The sequence below is a fragment of the Indicator indicator genome, chromosome 9 (genome assembly GCF_027791375.1).
Source record: "Indicator indicator isolate 239-I01 chromosome 9, UM_Iind_1.1, whole genome shotgun sequence".
Classification (NCBI taxonomy): domain Eukaryota; kingdom Metazoa; phylum Chordata; class Aves; order Piciformes; family Indicatoridae; genus Indicator; species Indicator indicator.
The window spans coordinates 20897316-20916834 of record NC_072018.1 but is presented as its reverse complement, the minus strand read 5'-3'; the positions used below and the strand labels follow the sequence as shown (position 1 = coordinate 20916834).

The 19519-nt window shown below is 41.1% G+C and overlaps 1 protein-coding gene across 1 annotated transcript in view; it reads left to right on the top strand.

The window, feature by feature from the left end:
• Positions 1–19519, top strand: part of LOC128969026 (protein eva-1 homolog C-like) — a 200912-nt gene that overhangs the window by 97409 nt on the left and 83984 nt on the right. The window contains exon 5 of the mRNA XM_054383701.1: positions 2688–2831. Within this exon, the coding sequence (XP_054239676.1) occupies positions 2688–2831 (144 nt within the window). The remainder of the gene's footprint in view (positions 1–2687; positions 2832–19519) is intronic.

The following is a 19519-nucleotide window of genomic DNA, read 5'->3' as shown; positions in this document are numbered from 1 at the left end:
GGGCAGTGAGGCCCCTGTGCAGACAGCTGATGGATGCTGTCTATTTTGCGTGAGGACAATAACAAACAAAAAGAATAGGCACCCTCCATGAAATCCTGTGCAGTGCTTAGATTTGGTGAGTTTCTCTAACTAGACGTTTGACAAAAAGACAATAAAGAGGACTGCTGCATGCCAGATGTTTCCACTGGAATCTCTGACAATCATTGAATCAAAAATCCCCTAAGGAAGTTTGGGTGGTTCAGTATAAAAATGGGGGCCCGTTCTTTTGTCATTTGTGGTGTGAGAAAACAGCTCAGTTTTCTGTGGCTTTCCTCTGTCTCTCATGGCTTTTGCTGTTGTGCTGATTAATTTTTCCTTTCCCTGTCTCCTGCTTAGTGACCAAGAACAATGTGTATTCCTTTCTCTGTAGTTTTTCTGTTGCTTTTAGCAACAGCTTAATGACGAATAAATGCCTTCTTGTCAGCTTCCCCTTGTGATTTGCCCTGGATGGACAGTGAAAGCAAACTAGTCTAGCACCTGAAAGTCTCACCTTAGCTAAGGAAAAGGCACAAACCATATGATAGAAAATAATACTTTGGAAAGTATTTACTTTTGAAGCTTTCCATATCCTAAATTCCTGATATGACAAACATTTCTGCTTGTGTGGAATAAACACATTTACAAAAAAAAAAAAAAAAAAAGTCTACTTGCATGGTAGATGTCAAAATTTTAATTATTTGGCCTCATACTAACTCTTATTCCACTTAAAAATATGACACTTTCTAAGAGCATACAGAGACACTGATCACCTCTGTCTGCAGAAGGGAGCCAGAGGTGGTGGCTTGAGACAACTTTCTTCGACATAACAGAGTTCTCAGGCTCTCCCTGTCTCTTCGCCTGAATATGAAACAAGCTGGATTTGTGTGGCAGGGTTTTGGTAGTGAGAGCATCCAAGACAAGCTGCTAGAAGCTTCTCCTAAGCCTGACAGAGCCAGTGTCAGCTGAATCCAAGACAGACCTGCTGCTGACCAAGGCTGAGACCGTCAGCGATGGTGATAGCACCTCTGTGATAACATATTTAAGAGGAAAAAAAATCCTTGTGCAACAACGTGCAACTAGAGAGAGGAGTGAGAATATGTGAGAGAAACAACTGTGTAGGCACCAGGATCAGTGAAGAAGGAGCAGCAGGAGGGCTTCAGGTGCAGGAGCAGAGATTTCCCTGCAGTCCATGGAGGTTAATGGCAAAGCAGATATCCACCTGCAGCCTATGGAAGATCCTGTGCCACAGCAGGTGGATGATTGAGTAAGGCTGTGACCCTGTGGGAAGCCTGTGCTGGAGCAGGCTTCTGCCAGTGTCTGTGTCCCTGTGAAGAAAGAAGGCCATGCTGGAGCAGATTTGCTGGCTGGACTTGTGACCCAGTGTGACACCCATACGGTGGAGTCTTTTCCTGAAACACTATGCCCCGTGGAAGGGACCCACACTATAGCAGTTTGTGAAGAACTGTAGTCCATGGGAAGAGCTCATGTTAGAGAAGTTTGTGGAGGACTCATGGGAAGGACTCCATGCTGGAGCAAGGAAACAGTGTGAGGAGTCTTTTCCTTGATAAGGAAGGAGTAACAGAGACAATCCGGGATGAACTGACCACAACCCTGATTCCCCATCCCCTGCCCTGCTAAGAGGAGGTTGAGGGATTGGGAGTATAGTTGAGTCTGGGAGGGGCAGGGAAAGATGGCTTATTTTTTGTTTCTCATTATCCTATTTTGATTTGATTGGTAATAAATTAAATTATTATTTTCCCCAAGTCTAGTCTGTTTAGCCTATGATAGTAACTGGTGAATGATCCCCTTGTCCTCATCTTGACCCATGAGCCTTTTGTTATATTTTCTCTCCCCAGTTCAGCTGAGGAGGGAAGTGATAGAGTGGCTTGGGCAAGCACCTGGCATCGAGCCAGGGTGAACCCAACACACAAGCAAAACCTGGAAAAAATCAACACACTCAAATCAAATTGGAGTTTTATCCTTCCCAAAAAAGATCACAATGTGTATCTCCCTTACACCCATGGGGTGGGGATTTGCTAATAACTTTGCATTTTACTGTGATCAGTTGCATTATCAGACAGCTAAATAAATATCCAGGAATTCCATACGAATATTAAAACTGTAGTATGAACATATTTTCTGTTTGCATGACAGTCTCAGTGGGGAAACTTGTAGCATTTCTGGATAAACACACTGGAGTGAGACTCCAAAGATCTGAGTGTTTTTCCATATTCTGCACTGATTTGCTGCTGTTAGTCTTTGTACTTTTCTGTGACTCTATTTCTCTATTAAAATGAAGGTCCTGATACATGTCTTAGAGTGCTGTCAGACCTTTGTAGAATAAATGCCACGTGAGAAGGAATTATTTCTATTACAGATAGCCTTTTCCCTTAGAAAACAAGCCATCTTGTATTTGCAGCCTTCTTTGTATGGAGGTGTGGGAGTTTCTGATTCTTCACTGCTCTTTTTGATAACTTTCATCATTTTACAATTCATTAGAGGTGTTTAAAAGTCAGCTACACCTTCCCATGTAAGCACAAAGATTTATAAATACTCATGGAAAGTTCATATGTGTGTGCTCTTACAGTCTGCAACTTATAAAAATTTTTAGATGAATTCAAATATGAATGGACAAAAAATCACAAATAGATATTATTTTCCCCTTTTAGAGTGTCAGTCAGCTACTGCTCTCCAACTCATGATCAAGCGCTGTCACGGGAAAAGAAGCTGCAGCATATATGCTAGCACCTATGAATTTGGAGATCCTTGTTACCCAGGCATCCGAAAACATCTTAATGTCATCTACACCTGTGGTGAGCCACAATATTCTCTTACTTTAACTCTTGTTGGGATATGTATTTGATGAACAGTAGTGTGTGAAGAATGGTAAGACACGTAATCATACATAAGAAGTTGCTGAATTTCCAGTTGGCTCATTGCAATTTTTATTTGGTTAATAAGGCGAAGTTCTGTGGATCACTTGAGTGGTTTAATTCTGTCTGTTTTTTCTACTCACTGGCTCCATAGAAAAAGCAGAAATCATAGAAATTATACTTTTAGTTAACCTATATTTTGTTAACCCTGCCTCTGCAAGGCAAGAAAAGCTGGTGGTGGATGCATTTCATTCAGTAGGTGCTTATACCCTGAGTGTCAGCATCCTGCTATTTCATTTGACTGCATCAAAGTTGTGGTTATCGGTAAGATCCTTATGACACTGTTCTATATGTTCATTTTTGTGCTAATATAGCCTTAGTAGAAACTCACTCCCACAATCTTCAGGTGAACATTGCAACATTTTCCTAACAAAATGTTGTTTGGAAAAAAACCCCGCCCAGACAAAAACAGTTGGAGCTCTCAGCTGGGTGCTTAAGTCATAGTGTTGAGCAGATGCTGCACTTCTACCTGATTAGTCATCTTATTTTGAAACAGAGGAGAAATTGTTCCAATGTGAACTTTGTGGTATGAAAATAACATCAGTTTTGTCTTCTTCCAGTGATGACATTTTGGTGATTTCTGGCTTATGTATTTGAAAATATTTGTTTCAAGGTTTTGCTTATATAGTTGTTCCTAGGATCAGCTGTCACTCTCTGCTCCTTTCTGTATCCACCTGGAAGAGGAAATTCTGGTATCGTTTTGAATCTGCTGTGCAGATTCAGCAGACAGCAGAACATGTAATAGAGGAGGTGCTGGCTGTGCCCTCAGAAAACATGTCTATGGGTCAGTCTCTGCGTGTAACTGCAGCATGCTGATTCTGATGGGAAGTATTCGAGATGGAGTCACTAAAGCATTTTAGGTAGTTGCTGTAGTGTTGCAAATGCACAGCACCTTGAAGAGCAGAGATTGATGCAGAAACATCAGGCTCTGAGCTCCTGTCTGACTTTGTTTCATTTGGCATGAGTGGCAGGAAGGTTGAATTTTATTTACTTTTTTCCTTTTGGCTTCTTGGTTTTTGTTTGAAATGATGTAGCAAGAAGTAACCAGGCTATCCATGCAGAGCCCTGTGAATTTTCTAGCCAAGAACATTTTATATCACAAATTTTTATATCATTTTTATTGTAGAGACTAGATAAAGGCTTATCAAATGGGGATTTGACAGAAACAAAGGCAATGCTGCAAGACACTGACAAACCAAATAGAGCTCTGTTATGCGTTTCAAAGAGGATATCTCCTTCAAAGGCCTCTGCAGCTCGATTCTGGCATTGTGGTCTTGGTCTCAAAGTCCTCTATGAAAGGCATTAATGATCTCTTAATCTGACCTTAACTTTCCTAGTCATAGCCCTACTGCATCAGGAAATGAGTCACACTTGAGAGCCCAAAATGGCATGTTTTGCTTTTTAGTGAGTGAAACCTGCCTCATCCTTTGAAGGTGGCCACGGCTCTTTTTCAAAACCATGATCTCAGACATGTCTGTGAGCTGGATTTTGTGATCATCAGACACACATGTCTCCCCTCAAACAGCAAAATCCTTCAAAATGTGAAAACCAAATAAATAAGAAATCAAATTCCAGTCCCACATACTTTTGCTGAATAGTAGTGAATCCTGGCATTCTTCTAAAAGAAATGATAAACCCAAGCAATTTGAAACGCTTTTGCTTTAGAGAGTAATTGCAGTGCAGAGAACCTCCTGTTATTATCTCTTTCAGGTTTCTGTAGAGCTGCACGCATTGCTGCTCCTGGTATGGTGTTCTGCTTTTACAAAACATGTGGGAGTGAAAGGGGACAGACTTTGACAAACGTGACTGCACTTTTCTGTGGCCTGTATGTAGACACATATCCCTGTTCCTTACCTCTTGTAGTTGGAGGCACTTGATCCCTGCAGCACAGGATGTGCCTTTGCTGATATTCACTGGAAAGCAGTTGAACACACAGGGTAACCCTGGTATAGCTTGGGAATAGATAGGTCTACAGAAATGGGTTTCTCTGAGCATCATTTCAGCTTTTCTTGATGCTGCTTCAAATAGGTGATTTCACCACTCTCTGAGCTCAAGCAATGCAGTCAGTCTGCTCTGTCACCCTCCAGCTGCCAGGCTATGGCAGAAATGTCCTGCCATGGTTCAGCAGTTTGCACTGCACCACTAGACTTACCAGTGACTTGTGTCTTTGACCAGTGTTACCAGATCACTGCTGCTTCCAAAGAGGTGGTCAGAGGAAGCATACTGATGACCATGGCAGTGCAGGTAGGAGGGCCTTCATGCAGATGTTTCCCATGTAAGAAATTTCAGTAATTATGAGGACAGGGCAGCTGAACTCTGCTTCTGATGATAAAGCATGGGGAGGGCTGGAAAGAGGGAAAAAAGTCTTCCGGTAGCAAGTCCTGAAAAAAAATATCTGTTGAAGTAATTCATGAGGTCACAAAAGGTAACATTAATTGAAAACTCATGTGGAAATAATGGCTTTTGTTGATGAACCTGGTTTTAAATAAAGATGTCATCAAAGTTTTCAGCCAGCTGTATAATTTTTTACCAATTTGTTATAATTACTCCTGCCAGTGGGAGTATCCCAGATCTGTGTCATATTAGATCCCTTTGTGTCTTGTGTTAAACACCTCTTGGCATCACTTAGCTGAGAGGAAAAAGCTGCAAGTTAGCTTGTGTGTACAAGATGATTGCTGCAAGCAACCAGCAGCCTGCCGCAACAGCGATCTCTCACGTGTGTGAGGGTCTCATTAGCACAGCCAAGGAAACAGTTGAAAAATCTTCCAAAATAAAAACATTCCAATCCTGAACCTTGGCAGGAGGTGAAATACTAGATTTTGCCCCTGAACCAGATTTAGCTAATGGGACAGTGTGGAAGGTGAGATTTTCCAGTGTGGGGGTTCCATTATAGTGTTAATGAATCTATTAATTATTTTTTTTTTTTTAAAGGAAAACACAAGTTAATTCTGGGAAAGCACAGAACATGCAGTAAAGCTGCTTTCTGAGTGGGATAGATGTAATTAGCTGTAACTAAAAATTTTAACACTCGCTTTTCTTTAAAATACCCTGCAACTCTCAAAGGGTAACAGCAAATTAAAGAGTATTAATGCAACTGAGAAAAATACTGCAGTAAACACTTATGAAATGTTTTTTTTCTTTTTTCCTGTTCTTTTTTATTTAATCATATTTTTTTATTTCTGCTTTTTTCCTTCCTCCCCCCCATCCCTCCTTCTTTTTGCTTTCTTTTTTATTTTTTTTTCTGTCTCTCTTCCCTATCTCCCTCTTTCTGTGGTATAAAGCATTGCATTGATGTTATCTGTGGATGCTTTGCTAGTGGCACTGTATTTAATGATAAAAGTTACTGTGCTCCTGGCCTTTTCCTTTTTCTTTATTGTCCACTTATTACCTTCAAAGATTCCCCTTCTCTATATCTCCTTCCTCTCTAGTATGCTAGACTTGGTTTTTGGCCTCTGCTGAACTCCTATTGCAGCAATGTATTAAAACAAGGTGAATTTTTTAATGCACATAATGCCACTTGAATTCAAGGGAGTATTTGAAGGCCAATGCATAAATATGATGAAAGTTAAATATTTTCTCAAATGCTTCCTTGAGTGGGGATGAGTGGCTTGTCTGTATGTAAAAAGAAACCTTATTCATAGTACTGAAAGTCAAGAGAGCAATCCAGAGTGCTTACTGAACCCACTATCAGACCTGCCTCTGTGTGCAGTCATATAAACCTTCTGTTACATACCTGCTGTTTTTTAAATACAGGCATTGGCCAGAAATGGCCTGGTGAGGGAAAAAAAAACACCCAAGCAAACAACCAACAAAGAAAAGATGGGGACTGAGAATTTCTTTATGCCTAGGCATGTCTCAGTGGGTTGGCTATTGGTCCTGATAACTGGTGACTTTTTAGTGCCTTTGTTAAACACATATTGGACAAAACAGAGGAAATGTGGCCTTGGATGTATTTTTGATGTGAATATCTATCGTGCATTTAGATGTGTGTGTGTGCCTGCTGCTTGATTCATGCCGGATAGAAAGGGGTCATTGGGCTGAGAGCTAATGAACTGCCATGGTAACTCATAAATTGCTTGGAAAATCCTGCAGTTCTGCCACATTAATAACCCTGCCATCCTGCTTTATGAGGCAGTAAGCTGAGTCCTAGAGGCCAAGCACTTCACATCCCAATGAAAGAACTGGGCAGGTAAAGGATAAAACATGGGCTCAGGGACAGAAACTACTGTTCTTTTGCAGTGTCTGGTGCTGCTGGGAGATCAGATGGGGTCAGTGAGAGGTGGTGGAGATGCTCTGGGGCAAGTGGGGTGTGCTGACCTTTGCTTTCTCTGGGTGCTTGGGAAAGCAGTCTGGCTTTCACCAAAATGGTTGGTTTAAATAAATATTCTATCAAGTTGGACTAGATGCAGGGTCTATGTTAGACAAGAGGTGGTTGTTCTTATGATGGTGATGAGGGAAGAGGCTAAAGAGCTGCACAGAAATTCACTTCTTTCACCTCAAAAGGACTGTGCTCTGGTCCATTATCTCCTGTGCAGTAAATCTATCAATGCCTCAGGCTGGATGAATGTAATAGCTTCTTTTGCTCTTAAAATTTATGAATTCATGAAAATGTATTTTTATCATGACAAATCACTTTCTGTTGCTAGAAAAAGCAATGTCTAAGACCTTAAAAAAGTAGAGAAGAAGCAAGCCCAGACTTCCAAGAAAAAACAAAAGCCTCTTACACCCTTTTGAAATAAGGCAATGCAAATGTGGTCTTGCTAGAGAAAGATAGACACAGAATGTATAAGGCAGACTTCCTTTCTTGAGATGTTGAAATAAAAGTGATGTTTGCAAACAAATAAACATTTTAGGCAACCTGGCTCTAGGGATGTTTCACTGAATGTATAATGTTTGAGAATGTCTGTTTAACTGGGATTCTGTGTGACATTGTAAAGCAGGACTTACAGACATGGAGATTCTAAATTCACAGCCACATGGTTTGACCTTCCAAACAAACAAACAAATAAATAAATAACAGAATAATGATATAGTTCCATTATGTGGCCACTTGAAATGTCAAGACACTGGGTTGACAGATGGTTTAGGACATTTGTGCAAATCCTCTCTCTTATGTTCCTAAGATAGTAGAAGTTTGTCCCCTAATTTTTGTATTAAGCTTATGCTTCTCTTCAAGCTATAGTGTATCTTTTAGAAAGCTATCCGGTCCTCATGTAATCACTGCAAATACTGAAAAATTCATGAAATGGGATTCGTCTGGCCAAATGTAGATACATAAGCCATAGAGATTTATAGTATAGATATTCCCATCTGAGAAAAATAATCCTTTTGCAAGTAATGGGGAGAAACAGCTGCTTTTGAGGCACAAATCATCTCCTAAAGTAGGCGCCTGCAAGAGATGAACTGCATATTTGACGTGACAGTTCTCCCATATTGACTGTAAAGGGAGCTTCTTGTGCTTGTAGTTATCTACATGTAGAACCTCTACAATGCAAATATCTACATCCCATTAGATGGCTTTCAACCACCACGTTCCTACACAAATGCTCTTTTTAGTAAAAATTATCAGTGCCAAATGATAATAGCAGTGTTTCCCCTTTACTATTGCTAGAAAAAGCAACTTCTGCTTGGTTTCCATTCCACTGTTTGACCGGGTCTCCAATTACCATAATTTTATCCAGGTAAGAGATGGACATGATGAACAGGAGTGTTGGTGCTGAAAAAGTTCTCAGCAGCTCAGTGTCTTGCACCTCATCTCAAAGTTATTTTAGTCTTCAGACTTGGGTTTGGAGAATTATTTTCCTGGTAACTGGATTTGCATGGAATTGAGGTGTACTTCCTACCTTTCACCTTTATATGTTACCTTGACATTTCTAATATCTAGGGTTGCTAACTTTGCTGTCTTCTTTGGCTTTCAGATTTTTTCCTTCTGATCTTTTGTTTTCAAGGTCAGGTTTATTGTAAACTGTCAGGGGTTGTGGCTGGAAGTATGGGATAGGGAGCAGAGAAGATTTTTGATGGTGATCTGTTGCCTGTTCCTACAAATGATTGGTCTTGTTGAACCTCCTTTCAGCCTTTTACGAATTTCTGCCCAGGGGAAAGAAAAACAAAGAGCTGGTTTCTCCTTTCAGAAATTTAGACCTCACGTTCAGAAATACTCAACAGAAGCTGTTAAAAAAGCACATGGCAGTGTAAATAAAGCCTGCATCATGATGGGCAAGTACAAAGCTCAAGGATGACATTTTTTGACTTTTCAAGCTGTGACTTTGTCGTCTTTGGTAATGTTTTAACAACTTTTGTGGATACAGTTTCCTGGATTTTAGAGAGAAGAAAGAAGGAAACCCCTCAGTCTGCAAGCTTCATGGAACTTGGATTCATGGCACAGATCTGTTGGAGGTCATGGATTACCTGAGGGCAAAGGCAAGAAGCCATCTCTTTTGCTGAGCAGTGGTAAAGTGAGTGGGCTACATATTCCAGTAACAGCTCGGAGGTACCTTCTAATACCAGAGACTACAGTGGATCTGCCATCCTACCTCAAGAAGGAATATGCTATAGCAGCAAAGAACTATTGTGGTTTAATGTTAGTGGTTGCACAAGAATGTGAAATGTGAGTGACATAACAAAAACAGCCTGATGAGTTTTAAGATGAAACTTGGTAAATTAGGTAATTGGAAGCTGTCTTTGTGCTACTCCTGTTTGTCTTTTCTTACTATAGCTTGATCTGAATTACACATCCAGAAGAGTCTGAACATGTCTGGCCTGGCTGGCCCAGTCATGGCAGCTCTTCGTTACCGGGGCAGAATGAGCCTGTGTCTGACACAGATTAGGGTAAATAAATATTTTGAGGAAGCAGGGCTCTGCATCTCAGCTGGAGGAGGAGCAGGTAATGCTGTCACCTCAAGGGAAAGGCTTGAAAGCACTTTGATTCTTGCAGAGAAGAAATTTAGACCTTGAGATAAAAATCATTGCCTTGGGGATGGGGAGGAAGGAAGATGGGGCTGCAGGAAGCAGAAAGGGAGTTCAAAGGACAACTTGTACACTGATCCTAAAAAGAATAAGCTGTAAAACAAGTGCTGCCTTATGATTAAGCAAGCTTTGCTGGCCTGCTATTGTGGTCTTCCATCTCTGCTGTTACTGGGAAACAGAGCTTCTACTATGGAAAAAAGAAGTCTTGTGAAGAGTTAGCTACTCAGCAACTCCTGACCCCACTGTTCACAAGGGCTGTGCACCTGAGGACTTTATTCCTTTAATCTTTTTGTTTGTTTGTTTTGGCTTTATTTTAGATGATAAGAACCATGGCATAAAAGTCACAGGGGAATGCATCAGAAGCTTGCTCTGATGTTCCTGTTGAGTACAGATCATTTTTCTCAGGGTCCTTGCTGCTTCTGGCTAGGGTATGCTGAAGTTAGTCAAAGCTGGCTGCAAAGATGGGTGGTCAGACTGTTATGGTGGAGCAGGTGAAGGGAATGAGGCAGGTGGGACTTCTTTTTATTATGCTTGTGGTCCATACATTTTAGAAAGTTAAGAAATGTTTTAGAATGGACCCGGAGTTTCTGTTGTAGTAGCTGCAATGCTAATCTGTAACGTATCCAAGATTTTATGGTGACTGACAAACCTTTGAGATTTCTGAACATATTTGCTCATTGAATGATTTCCTCAGGCATAAATACGCACATGTCCTCCGGATTGAATACCAATCTGCCAACCACAGAACCAGTGTCAGGCTGGGGGTGGGTCTGGGGGTGTCTGTCTGGCCTGAGACTTCCACACTTGAATAGGAAAGGCACTGCCTTAACAGCAGTTTTGATCCATCCATGATTTCACTCCAGAAAAGTAGATCTACCTGAGAATGGTTGTGTAAGATGACATCTGAATGTAATATGTCTACAGGGAATATATTAGGAAGTCTGCAGAGAGGTAAGTAGATTTAAAGTTACACGGGTTATCTGTGTTGATTTTTTTCTATAAGCATAACTCTGCTGTACAGACTTTCTGTTCTTTGACATACTGATTGCTTTAACAGCATTCTTTTGAGAATTCTGACCATGAGTAAGTGGTAAATATTTACCATTTTATTGTCAGATGCTACTTTTTTTTTTTTACCTGGGAAATTCATTGAGTAGCCTCATTAAATCAGGTTTCTGTTGATTCTCTGTGCCTGTCAAGACCTGCACGGGTCTCAAATATAGTAATTAACAGTAATGTTGCCACACACTGAAAAGGCAGTAGGCAGCCAGTCTGCCATCCCCTTTCATGCAGCAGACTGCAGGCCATAGCCAGAGGAATGTCTCAGCAATGAATGTCTGACCCTTCATTTAGTGATCGCTCTGACTCCTCCTAATTGAGGTTAATGCCAAAAGCATTGACACCTTGATGCTAACTCATTAGTGCCTAGAGGCTGCTGGAGATTGCTGACAACTGGGTGAAACACTCATTAGACTAAATTTAAAGGGAGGGTTTGACACCATGACCAATTAAGATATATTTGCATGGATCCTATGTATATATGTGCCTTCCTTTCTCGAAAACATATCAAGACGGTGCCATCTCCTCACACTGTTTAAAGAAGGATTTCACAACTGATGTCTTTCTGAGAGCGTGTGCATATTTCTCTGCTGTGCATGTGCTGCTGCCTTGCTGTTTTCTATCTGCCCTCTCTTCTTTTTCTCCATTTTAATGTGAAGCAAACAGGAAATTCTCTAGGGTTTGGACAATCCTTGCCTTGACTGTGAAAAGAGAACTGGAAGAGTGGGAAGGAGAGGGGGAACAAATAGCAGTTTTGTGAAAGCTACCAGAACGCAAATGTATGTGACCACCACGACGGAGTCCATTGATAGAATTGGGATTTGTGAGCTACTGCTGAAAATGAATAACAGTAGCAGCCACTTCGGGGTGTCTATACCTGATTGATAAATGTGCATGGGCATCAAATGTGTATTTAATTGCTGGGAAGTGTATTAATGGATATTTTATCTTCTGTTTGTATGGAGGTCTTGGAATGGGCTTTGACAGTTTTGGTATCTGGTATACTTGTTGCACTAGTGGTTAGAGATGGGGATGCTATTGAGGAAATGAAGAGCAGAGATCTTTCAAAAGTTCTTTAGGGTTCTTCCCTTAGGTAAAGTGTGCTCACTGCAGATGACCTTCTAAGGGACACTCCACCTTACAGTGGGAAGGAGGCTGCTATGGGAGCCTGAAGCCTTGTGTCCTGTCCTTCAAGAAATTTTCCTAAACACTCATCTGGCATCTACTTTTCCTACCTCGATTTCATGACCTCCATTTATTGAAAGTGTGCACACCCAAATGGTTAATGCCTCTTCAGACACTTCAAATACTGTTGACAGTGGCTACTTTTTTAGTCATTGTTTAGCTAAGCCATTCATGTTCAGCTCCTTTAATCTTTCCTCATAAATCAATCTGTCTGGTCATTCAGTTGTCTTTTTCTTTCTCTTTTCCACAATTACCTGTATCTTTTAACAAACACTGAGGAGGCTCATGATTATTTTTGCCCTGGGGGCTAGCAGAGACTTAGGACTCCTTTGCCATGCATTAGTAATGGCTGTTGTTTAAGCATCCTGCAGTCCCCACACCTTTACCAGGGAAGAAAAGCTGACTCTCTCTTTCTGGTTTCAGTCCCAAGTATCTTGCTGCTCAGTATTTTACTTCTTTTTCCTCATTTAGGTGAACTGAATCAAAGAAAGTAGCAATTTCTGAATGTCAGAGTAGTGGAGCATTTGTACGTGGGAAAAACAGAATCATGGGGAACAGTATCAGCATCCGTTGCTGGCTGGTTGTATTCTCAACCTTACTAATACAAAGACCTGAGGCCTTAAGGATACTGCATAATATAAACAATGAAGCAAATCCTTCTAAATCCCTTTAGAAGATATTTAACTAAATTCCTAACCTATGAGGCCACCCTGGGCCATCTCTTATCTTTGAAAGCCATCTCACAGCTGCCTGCAAAGAGGCTGTTTAATCCAAGCAGAGGGACCCTTGCTGCCTTCAGGGTAAGAAGCAAAAGAAGGAGGGCAAAGACTTGGAGGTCTCTTTCTTGGATGGGTGTCATTCCATTTCTGTCCAAGCCAAAGCCTCAGGGAAAGGAAAATACCTGGTATGCAGCTCTATCTGGAGTCCAACACACCTGTTCAGTAGCTGATGAGAAGTTGCCTCAGCCTGGATGCTCATAGTTCATGTTGACTGGGCAGTATGTACCAAAGACCAGTCTGTCAATGGGATCTGCACTACCTCATCGCTGGATCATCTTTACTTGCTTCAAACTTTGATTAAATTCTTGTAGTGTTTCCTTTAGAAGAAAAGCCCCCATAACTTGGAATAGACAGGAAATGCCTTTTTTACAAGGATACATGACAAATTAGAAAGAAAATATATCAGCTCATAAAAGGGCAAAACTCTACCACATTTCTTCCCCCTCCACCTTATCAAAAAGTGATGTCTCTGTTTTTGACAGGCATGTTAATTAACATGGCCCCATGGATGGGCATTGGCCTAAGGCCAAGATGCCTTCTTCTTAACCCTTATTTGTCACCAGATCTCTGGTACTGGGTAGTCACTTGACTTCCTCCTAGGTGCTGTGGTTAAGCTGCATGTCCTAGGGCTGTTTCCTAGTATCTGCCACCAGAGAACAGCAGCCTCACCATCTCCCTTGGGGTTTCAGTTTATGTATCTAGTACACACGTGAGCACACAGATGTGACGAGTCTCTGCTTTCAGTGCAGAACTTCATTGACATGAAGCTTAGGAAAGATCAGGTGTTAAGTTCCTGCCTGATATATCCATTGCTGTCATGATAATTCACTCAGACATGAGTTCCATGACTGTCTCACATTTCTCTCTTCTAAACCATAGAATTGTTTAGGTGGGAAAAGACCTTTAAGATTACTGAGTCCAACTGTTAACAATATTGCTATAATTCTTATTACTGTGAAAACCAGCTACTATTAAAAGTTTCTCCTACCTTTTGTTTTTTTTCCTTTTTTTTTCTTTTTTTTCAGTGACCAAACAATCCAGAATTTACCCTAGAATTATGTGCTAAAACACATTTTTAACATGCTAACCCTTGATCGAAGTGTCTGACTTCTGATATATGAAAGCTGTACCTGATTCCCACAAGTAAGAGAGACATTTTTTTTTCTCTGTGCTATTAGATATTATCAAAACCTTCTACAGATGCCTTGGGTATTTGTGAAGAATGAAGTATAGGATGTCAGTGCAGTGTTGTGACTCTTTTGAGATGATTGAGCCATATAGTAATCTTGAGTTGGAACCTATGTAATATAAATTTCCTGTCATGGATTTCTTAGCCTATTACATTATTAACAAACAAATGGATTTGCTTTCCTTCCTCATCTCATCATTCTTTGTCCCATAAGTTGTGCTTAATTAAATATGAGGGTACCTCTGACAGCACAGAAAATTCAACAACAAAGGCACAGATATTGGTTTGTGTTTTTTGCTCTTCTTTCCTTCTTGTTTCCATTTAGTGTTGTCAGCGTAGGGATTTTTCTCTTAAGCAACACTTAGGCATATGCATATGTTTGTATTTAATTTCCAGATGGAGAGGCAGGCAACAGTGCAACAACAGTGCAAGTTGCTGCTTTATAGCTCTGGATGACCGACTGACCTACCTGCCTTTACCATCTGGCAAAAGTACTGCACCCTATACCCTGAGATGCCGATATGCTCATGGCTGAGCCAGGTTTTTTGACTTTCAAGCTAGACTGGTGCAAGAAATTACTTGCCTGCCCCAGTCTGCAAAGGTCTGTGAGGTTGGCTTACTCTTGAATTCTGGATCATATGAACTGCTTTACTTTTTTGGCATGATGGCTCTTCATAAATATGTTTCCTGAAGTCTTGAGCAGATAGGTTTTATTCAAGGAAACGTATTCATTAGCATGGACATTTTGGTTAGGGCAAAAATATTTTCTGAAGGGAAGTGACTTGTAATAACCCCTCTCAGTTTCTCTGTAAGTGCTCCTCTGCAGTCTTCGTGGAGGGAATGCCATGTCTCTAGCTGTGTCTCAGATGTCTTGTCCCTGGCTTGGTGGGTTGTGTTCTCGTGAGGTACCTTACTGAATGAGTTGTAGATGTTAGTCTAGCCAGGTCCAGCCCACAGATGCTTTTGAAGTTCAAGACTAAAGGTTTGGACTAGCAGTGGATGTAATCTTGAGTGTAAGTAGAGGGATGGAGTACTGAGTGCTCAGACATATTTATCTGAATAGGAATGCAGTTGCAAATAGGTATGTTATTAAACACACTCTAATGCTGACCAGATGTAGCCATCTACACTATAATCAGCTACATATGGACTAGATATGCTGGCCTCCCTTTGTAGTCAGTATATGAAAAGAAATAGGCATTTTTAGTAATTTTCAAGTAGATCTCTCAGGTACCTCACAAATGCTTATTTCTCTCTTCGTTTTTAATGGAACCCATGGTGACCCATCAAGTGTGAATATCTGCATTGCTGACATCTAAAGTTAGGTCACATAATTCTTACCTTGAATGTGTTTTCTAAAAAACTACATATTTTCAGCTGTGATTTGTCATTACTTTCCTGAGTTTGCAAACCTCATGATGTTTAAATGAAGTTCTAGCACCTTCTTGATTATGTTTGCTAAATTGCTTCTGAAATGTTTGTCTTTTAAAATTTACTAGTCTTTGACAGTTCAATATCTTATTTAAAAAAAAAATAATGTGTCATTCAGAAAGATCTGTTTTCAGGTAATAATGTCTCTTCTGAAGAGTCCTTAGTCTTTTGTGGGTTTACACTCAGTTTTGCAGGATGGGATTCAGGTTTGATTCTGATACTGAATGTAGCTGTTTGGAGGTCAATGAGACAGATATCAAAGCTCCTGCTGTAGCCAGTGAGCCAAGGATACTTGGCTTTATACTGACTAGATACTTAGAACTGAGTTAACCTTATATATGCACATAATGATGTTGTAGACAGTTTAATTTATAGGTCCTGCCTAATATTTGCACACCCTGTCTTTGATGTTTCAGCCTAGAGCTTTCAAAAGCACTGGATATTCATGTTTAACTGGATCATGGATATTTGACCAGCTGAATTATTCTCGGACTGTAAAGAGCAGATTAGTGCTGATAACAATGGGAACTCACACACCTAATACCCATGTGGGCATTTACCTTGGAGATACCGAAATATGAGTGTCTGAATTCAATGCTGACACTCATTTCTTGTCACTGAGCAAGGATGAAACACTGGGAAGGGTTTATCTTTTTTTAAGGGATGCAGTGATCCTAATATAGTTTCATTGTTCTGGCAGCTGTCCTTGTAAAGGACAGAAAGAATGCAAGTGAAGAAGGGTAATGTTGCTATTTGTTTCTTGGGTTTAGCCTTCTTTGAAAGTGATGAATCCCAAAAATGGACATGTCAATGTTATCCTTCTTATGGCACAGATGGGCAAAGGACCTCTTCTCTATTTTGAGACTTCAGACGAATCCATGTTCTTCCTTTTCCCAGTTAGTGATGAAAGAAAAATACTCCCATTCTTTTTATTTCAATGGGAACTTACCCAGTTCGGAAGCAAGGGTTTAGGGTTAGGGCTAGATTCTATAACATGGGAAACATGATACTTTGCAACCAGAAATGCTCTGTACTAACCCAAGAACGATGTTTTTCCACAGTCAAAAGCTGTTGGTGATATTTATGCACTGTAGTAATGCAGAGTGCTTCAACATAACCATATTTTGCACACCAGCTCTGTGGGATATTTGTCCACATGAAAGCAGCTCCATAGCCTTTCTGCCTTCAGATTGTCCAGTTGTCCTGTGTGGACCTTGTACTGCCAGGGTGCAGCTGTTTGTGGCATGGCCTCACATGCCTGAAGGTGCGTTCCCCTGACAGCCTTATTCCAGCATCAGAGGCCCTGCCTGATTTGGAGAACATGTTCTGGCTGGACAAGTAGCTGCTTGCTTTGACAGCCCATGTCACCTGGAGAAAGGACCAGGGCCCCTCTGGTGGGGTGAACATCCCCAGAAACATAGTGAAACTCTTTTCTTTCCAGTGAAGCAGAGAGTTTAGTGCATGCAGCTTCCAGCTAGAGTCTACAGCCTGGGAGGCTCTCCAGGGACTGTGCAGCCCTGAACTTGGCAGAAGTCAGCACAGCCTAGTTAGAGCCCCTTCCAGCTGGCTCTGAGCCTGTCAGCACCATCTGCCAGTGGATGTGTTGCAGCATGCCATGGCTTGGCCACTTCACTGTCCCTGCACCGGGAGGCATCCTGGGAGCTACTAGTGTTGGTTCTGTGCCCACCGATAGGAAATCCCTGTGCCAAGGGGGAATCCCCTGACTTGTAGCCCCCAGTATCTTCTGTTCCCTTTATGCCTCCCAGGCAGCAGAGAAGGCAGCAGATGAATTTGAATACATCAAGGAGGCAGTTAGACCTGTCAGGCATCCTCTACACACAGCAGCTGCTACTCTGCACCAGTTTCTACATTTAATTGTTTAGGAGAGAGTCCCTTTGGGCTACCCTTTGTGCAGTTAAAATGCTGTCTAGCCCAAAGAAAAAGGATTACGGCATGGCCTGCATTTGAGGAGAGGAACTCTTTATACCCAAACTGTCTGCAGTCAAAAGTACCCTGGCTGTGCTGTCCTCTGGACCATGCCAGAGCAATGTCTAAGTAGGCCAAAATAGCTCTTTAAATTTTGTTAGTTACAACATGTGTACAATTGCAAGCCAGTGCTTGAGTTCTTTTGTTAATTAATAGAGATATGCCCCAGATTTGACCTCCAGATCAAGGAATTTTATTGATCATTATTATTCCAGTCCCTCTTTGTTTATTCTTCAGTTTTTCTGGGATAACAGGCTACTGCATTCAGCAGCCTGGCATTCTTAGAAACGTCCCTGCTCCATATCAGAACAGCTAGCCAGAAAGGGCTATGGAGCTGCAGAATGATCTCGTACAGGAGAAGTGTTGAGACAGTCTTGCCCTTGTGTGATGGAAAGCGACCAGGGAATGGCCAGCAAAACCTGAACTTAGGAGTATTTTCTGCCTTAGCTCCTCTGATAGCTGGAGAGCAAGAGAGGGATAGAAGGGTGGGCTGTCCCCTCCTGCTGCTGGGAAGCTGCCCCACTTTCTGCACTTAGGCTGTTTTCAAATATGTTTGTCCAGTTCTGTCTACTGTTTTGTTGCTATAAAGTTGCAAAGCAAAACCTGCTAATGTCAGTTCCCTCCTCACTCAGGACAGGACCACTCAGCCATTCAACTAGTCTCCTCCTTTTGCTAGGTTTGCTTTATCAGAGAGAGGCAGCTGCTTCATGTACCTCTGTCTGGTACATTTGGGGCAGGATGGTGTCTCCTTTCTGATACTAGTGACTTTGCCTATGCTTTCTCAGCCTGTTTGGAAAGAAAAAGAAGTTGTTGAACAACATCCACCATTAGCTGTATTGGCAATGGAAACCAAGCTGGGATAATTTGATAGCTTTGAAAAATAGAGTCCTCAGACTAGTGTTACTTTTGGACATGCACATTTAGGTAGCAGTTAATTTATTTCTTTAATAAAAAAACAAAAACAAACCACAAAAAACCAACCAACCAAACCAAACCAACAAACACGCAAACCACCCTCCCAAAACCAAACCAAACCAAACCAAAACACAAAAACACTAAAACAAAACAAACAACCCATCCCAAAACAACCCTAGTATTATTTATTAAATGTTTCCAGTTCAGTCTGAGATCTGATTTGCTTTGAAGGTGCTTGGGATCATATTCCATAGCCAGGAGAGGTTGGAGTGTTTTTAATCATTAACCAAGAGCCTGAACCATGACCTTGAAAGGGTCTTTGGGACTCAGAAATATGGAAGTGTTGGAGCAACCTTTCTAGTCAAAGTTTGAAACCCTTCTTAGACAATAGCTATTTCATGAAGAAAGTCTAAACTTTCCAGAGATGCTGGACAGAGCAGGTCACGATTATGTCTTGTGTAAGTGAGTCCTAGAACCTGCTGCAAATTTTTTTTCAGTGGAGACAACATATTTTGAGTCAAGTCTCAGATGATTCTGTTCTACACCAAACAGAACAACAGCAGTAACTGTAGAGCATGGTGTTCATTTTGGTCACTATGATGTTATTATGACTGATTCCCAGTCCACAAACACTCCGTTTCCTTCACTTGCCTAGAAGCTCTTATGAACAAAAAATGCTGCTGAACGGAAGTTGCAGATAATGTGGTTTTCTTGAGCCTTTCAAATGTGTTATAAAACCAGTGGAGCCAAAGTAATCATAATTATTATTAAACAGACTTGGAGTTTGAGTCTGAATCCACTGTGAGTATAAACAACATGTGTCCATGTGCATCCTCACTGCTTTTGGTGGCTAACAATTCACTGTGAGATTGGAGGTTGAAGGCTCTGAGATAGTAATTTTAGTTCTGTGCCCCTTAGCGCTATAAAGTCCATAGGCTATCAGAAAATTCATTGCTGTGACTTAGTCACAAACTCCCTGGAGTGGGTGAGGATTATGAACCTCATGATAAATAGCAGGTGCTGATATTTAGCAAATGATAATGCAGACCACAGAAAAG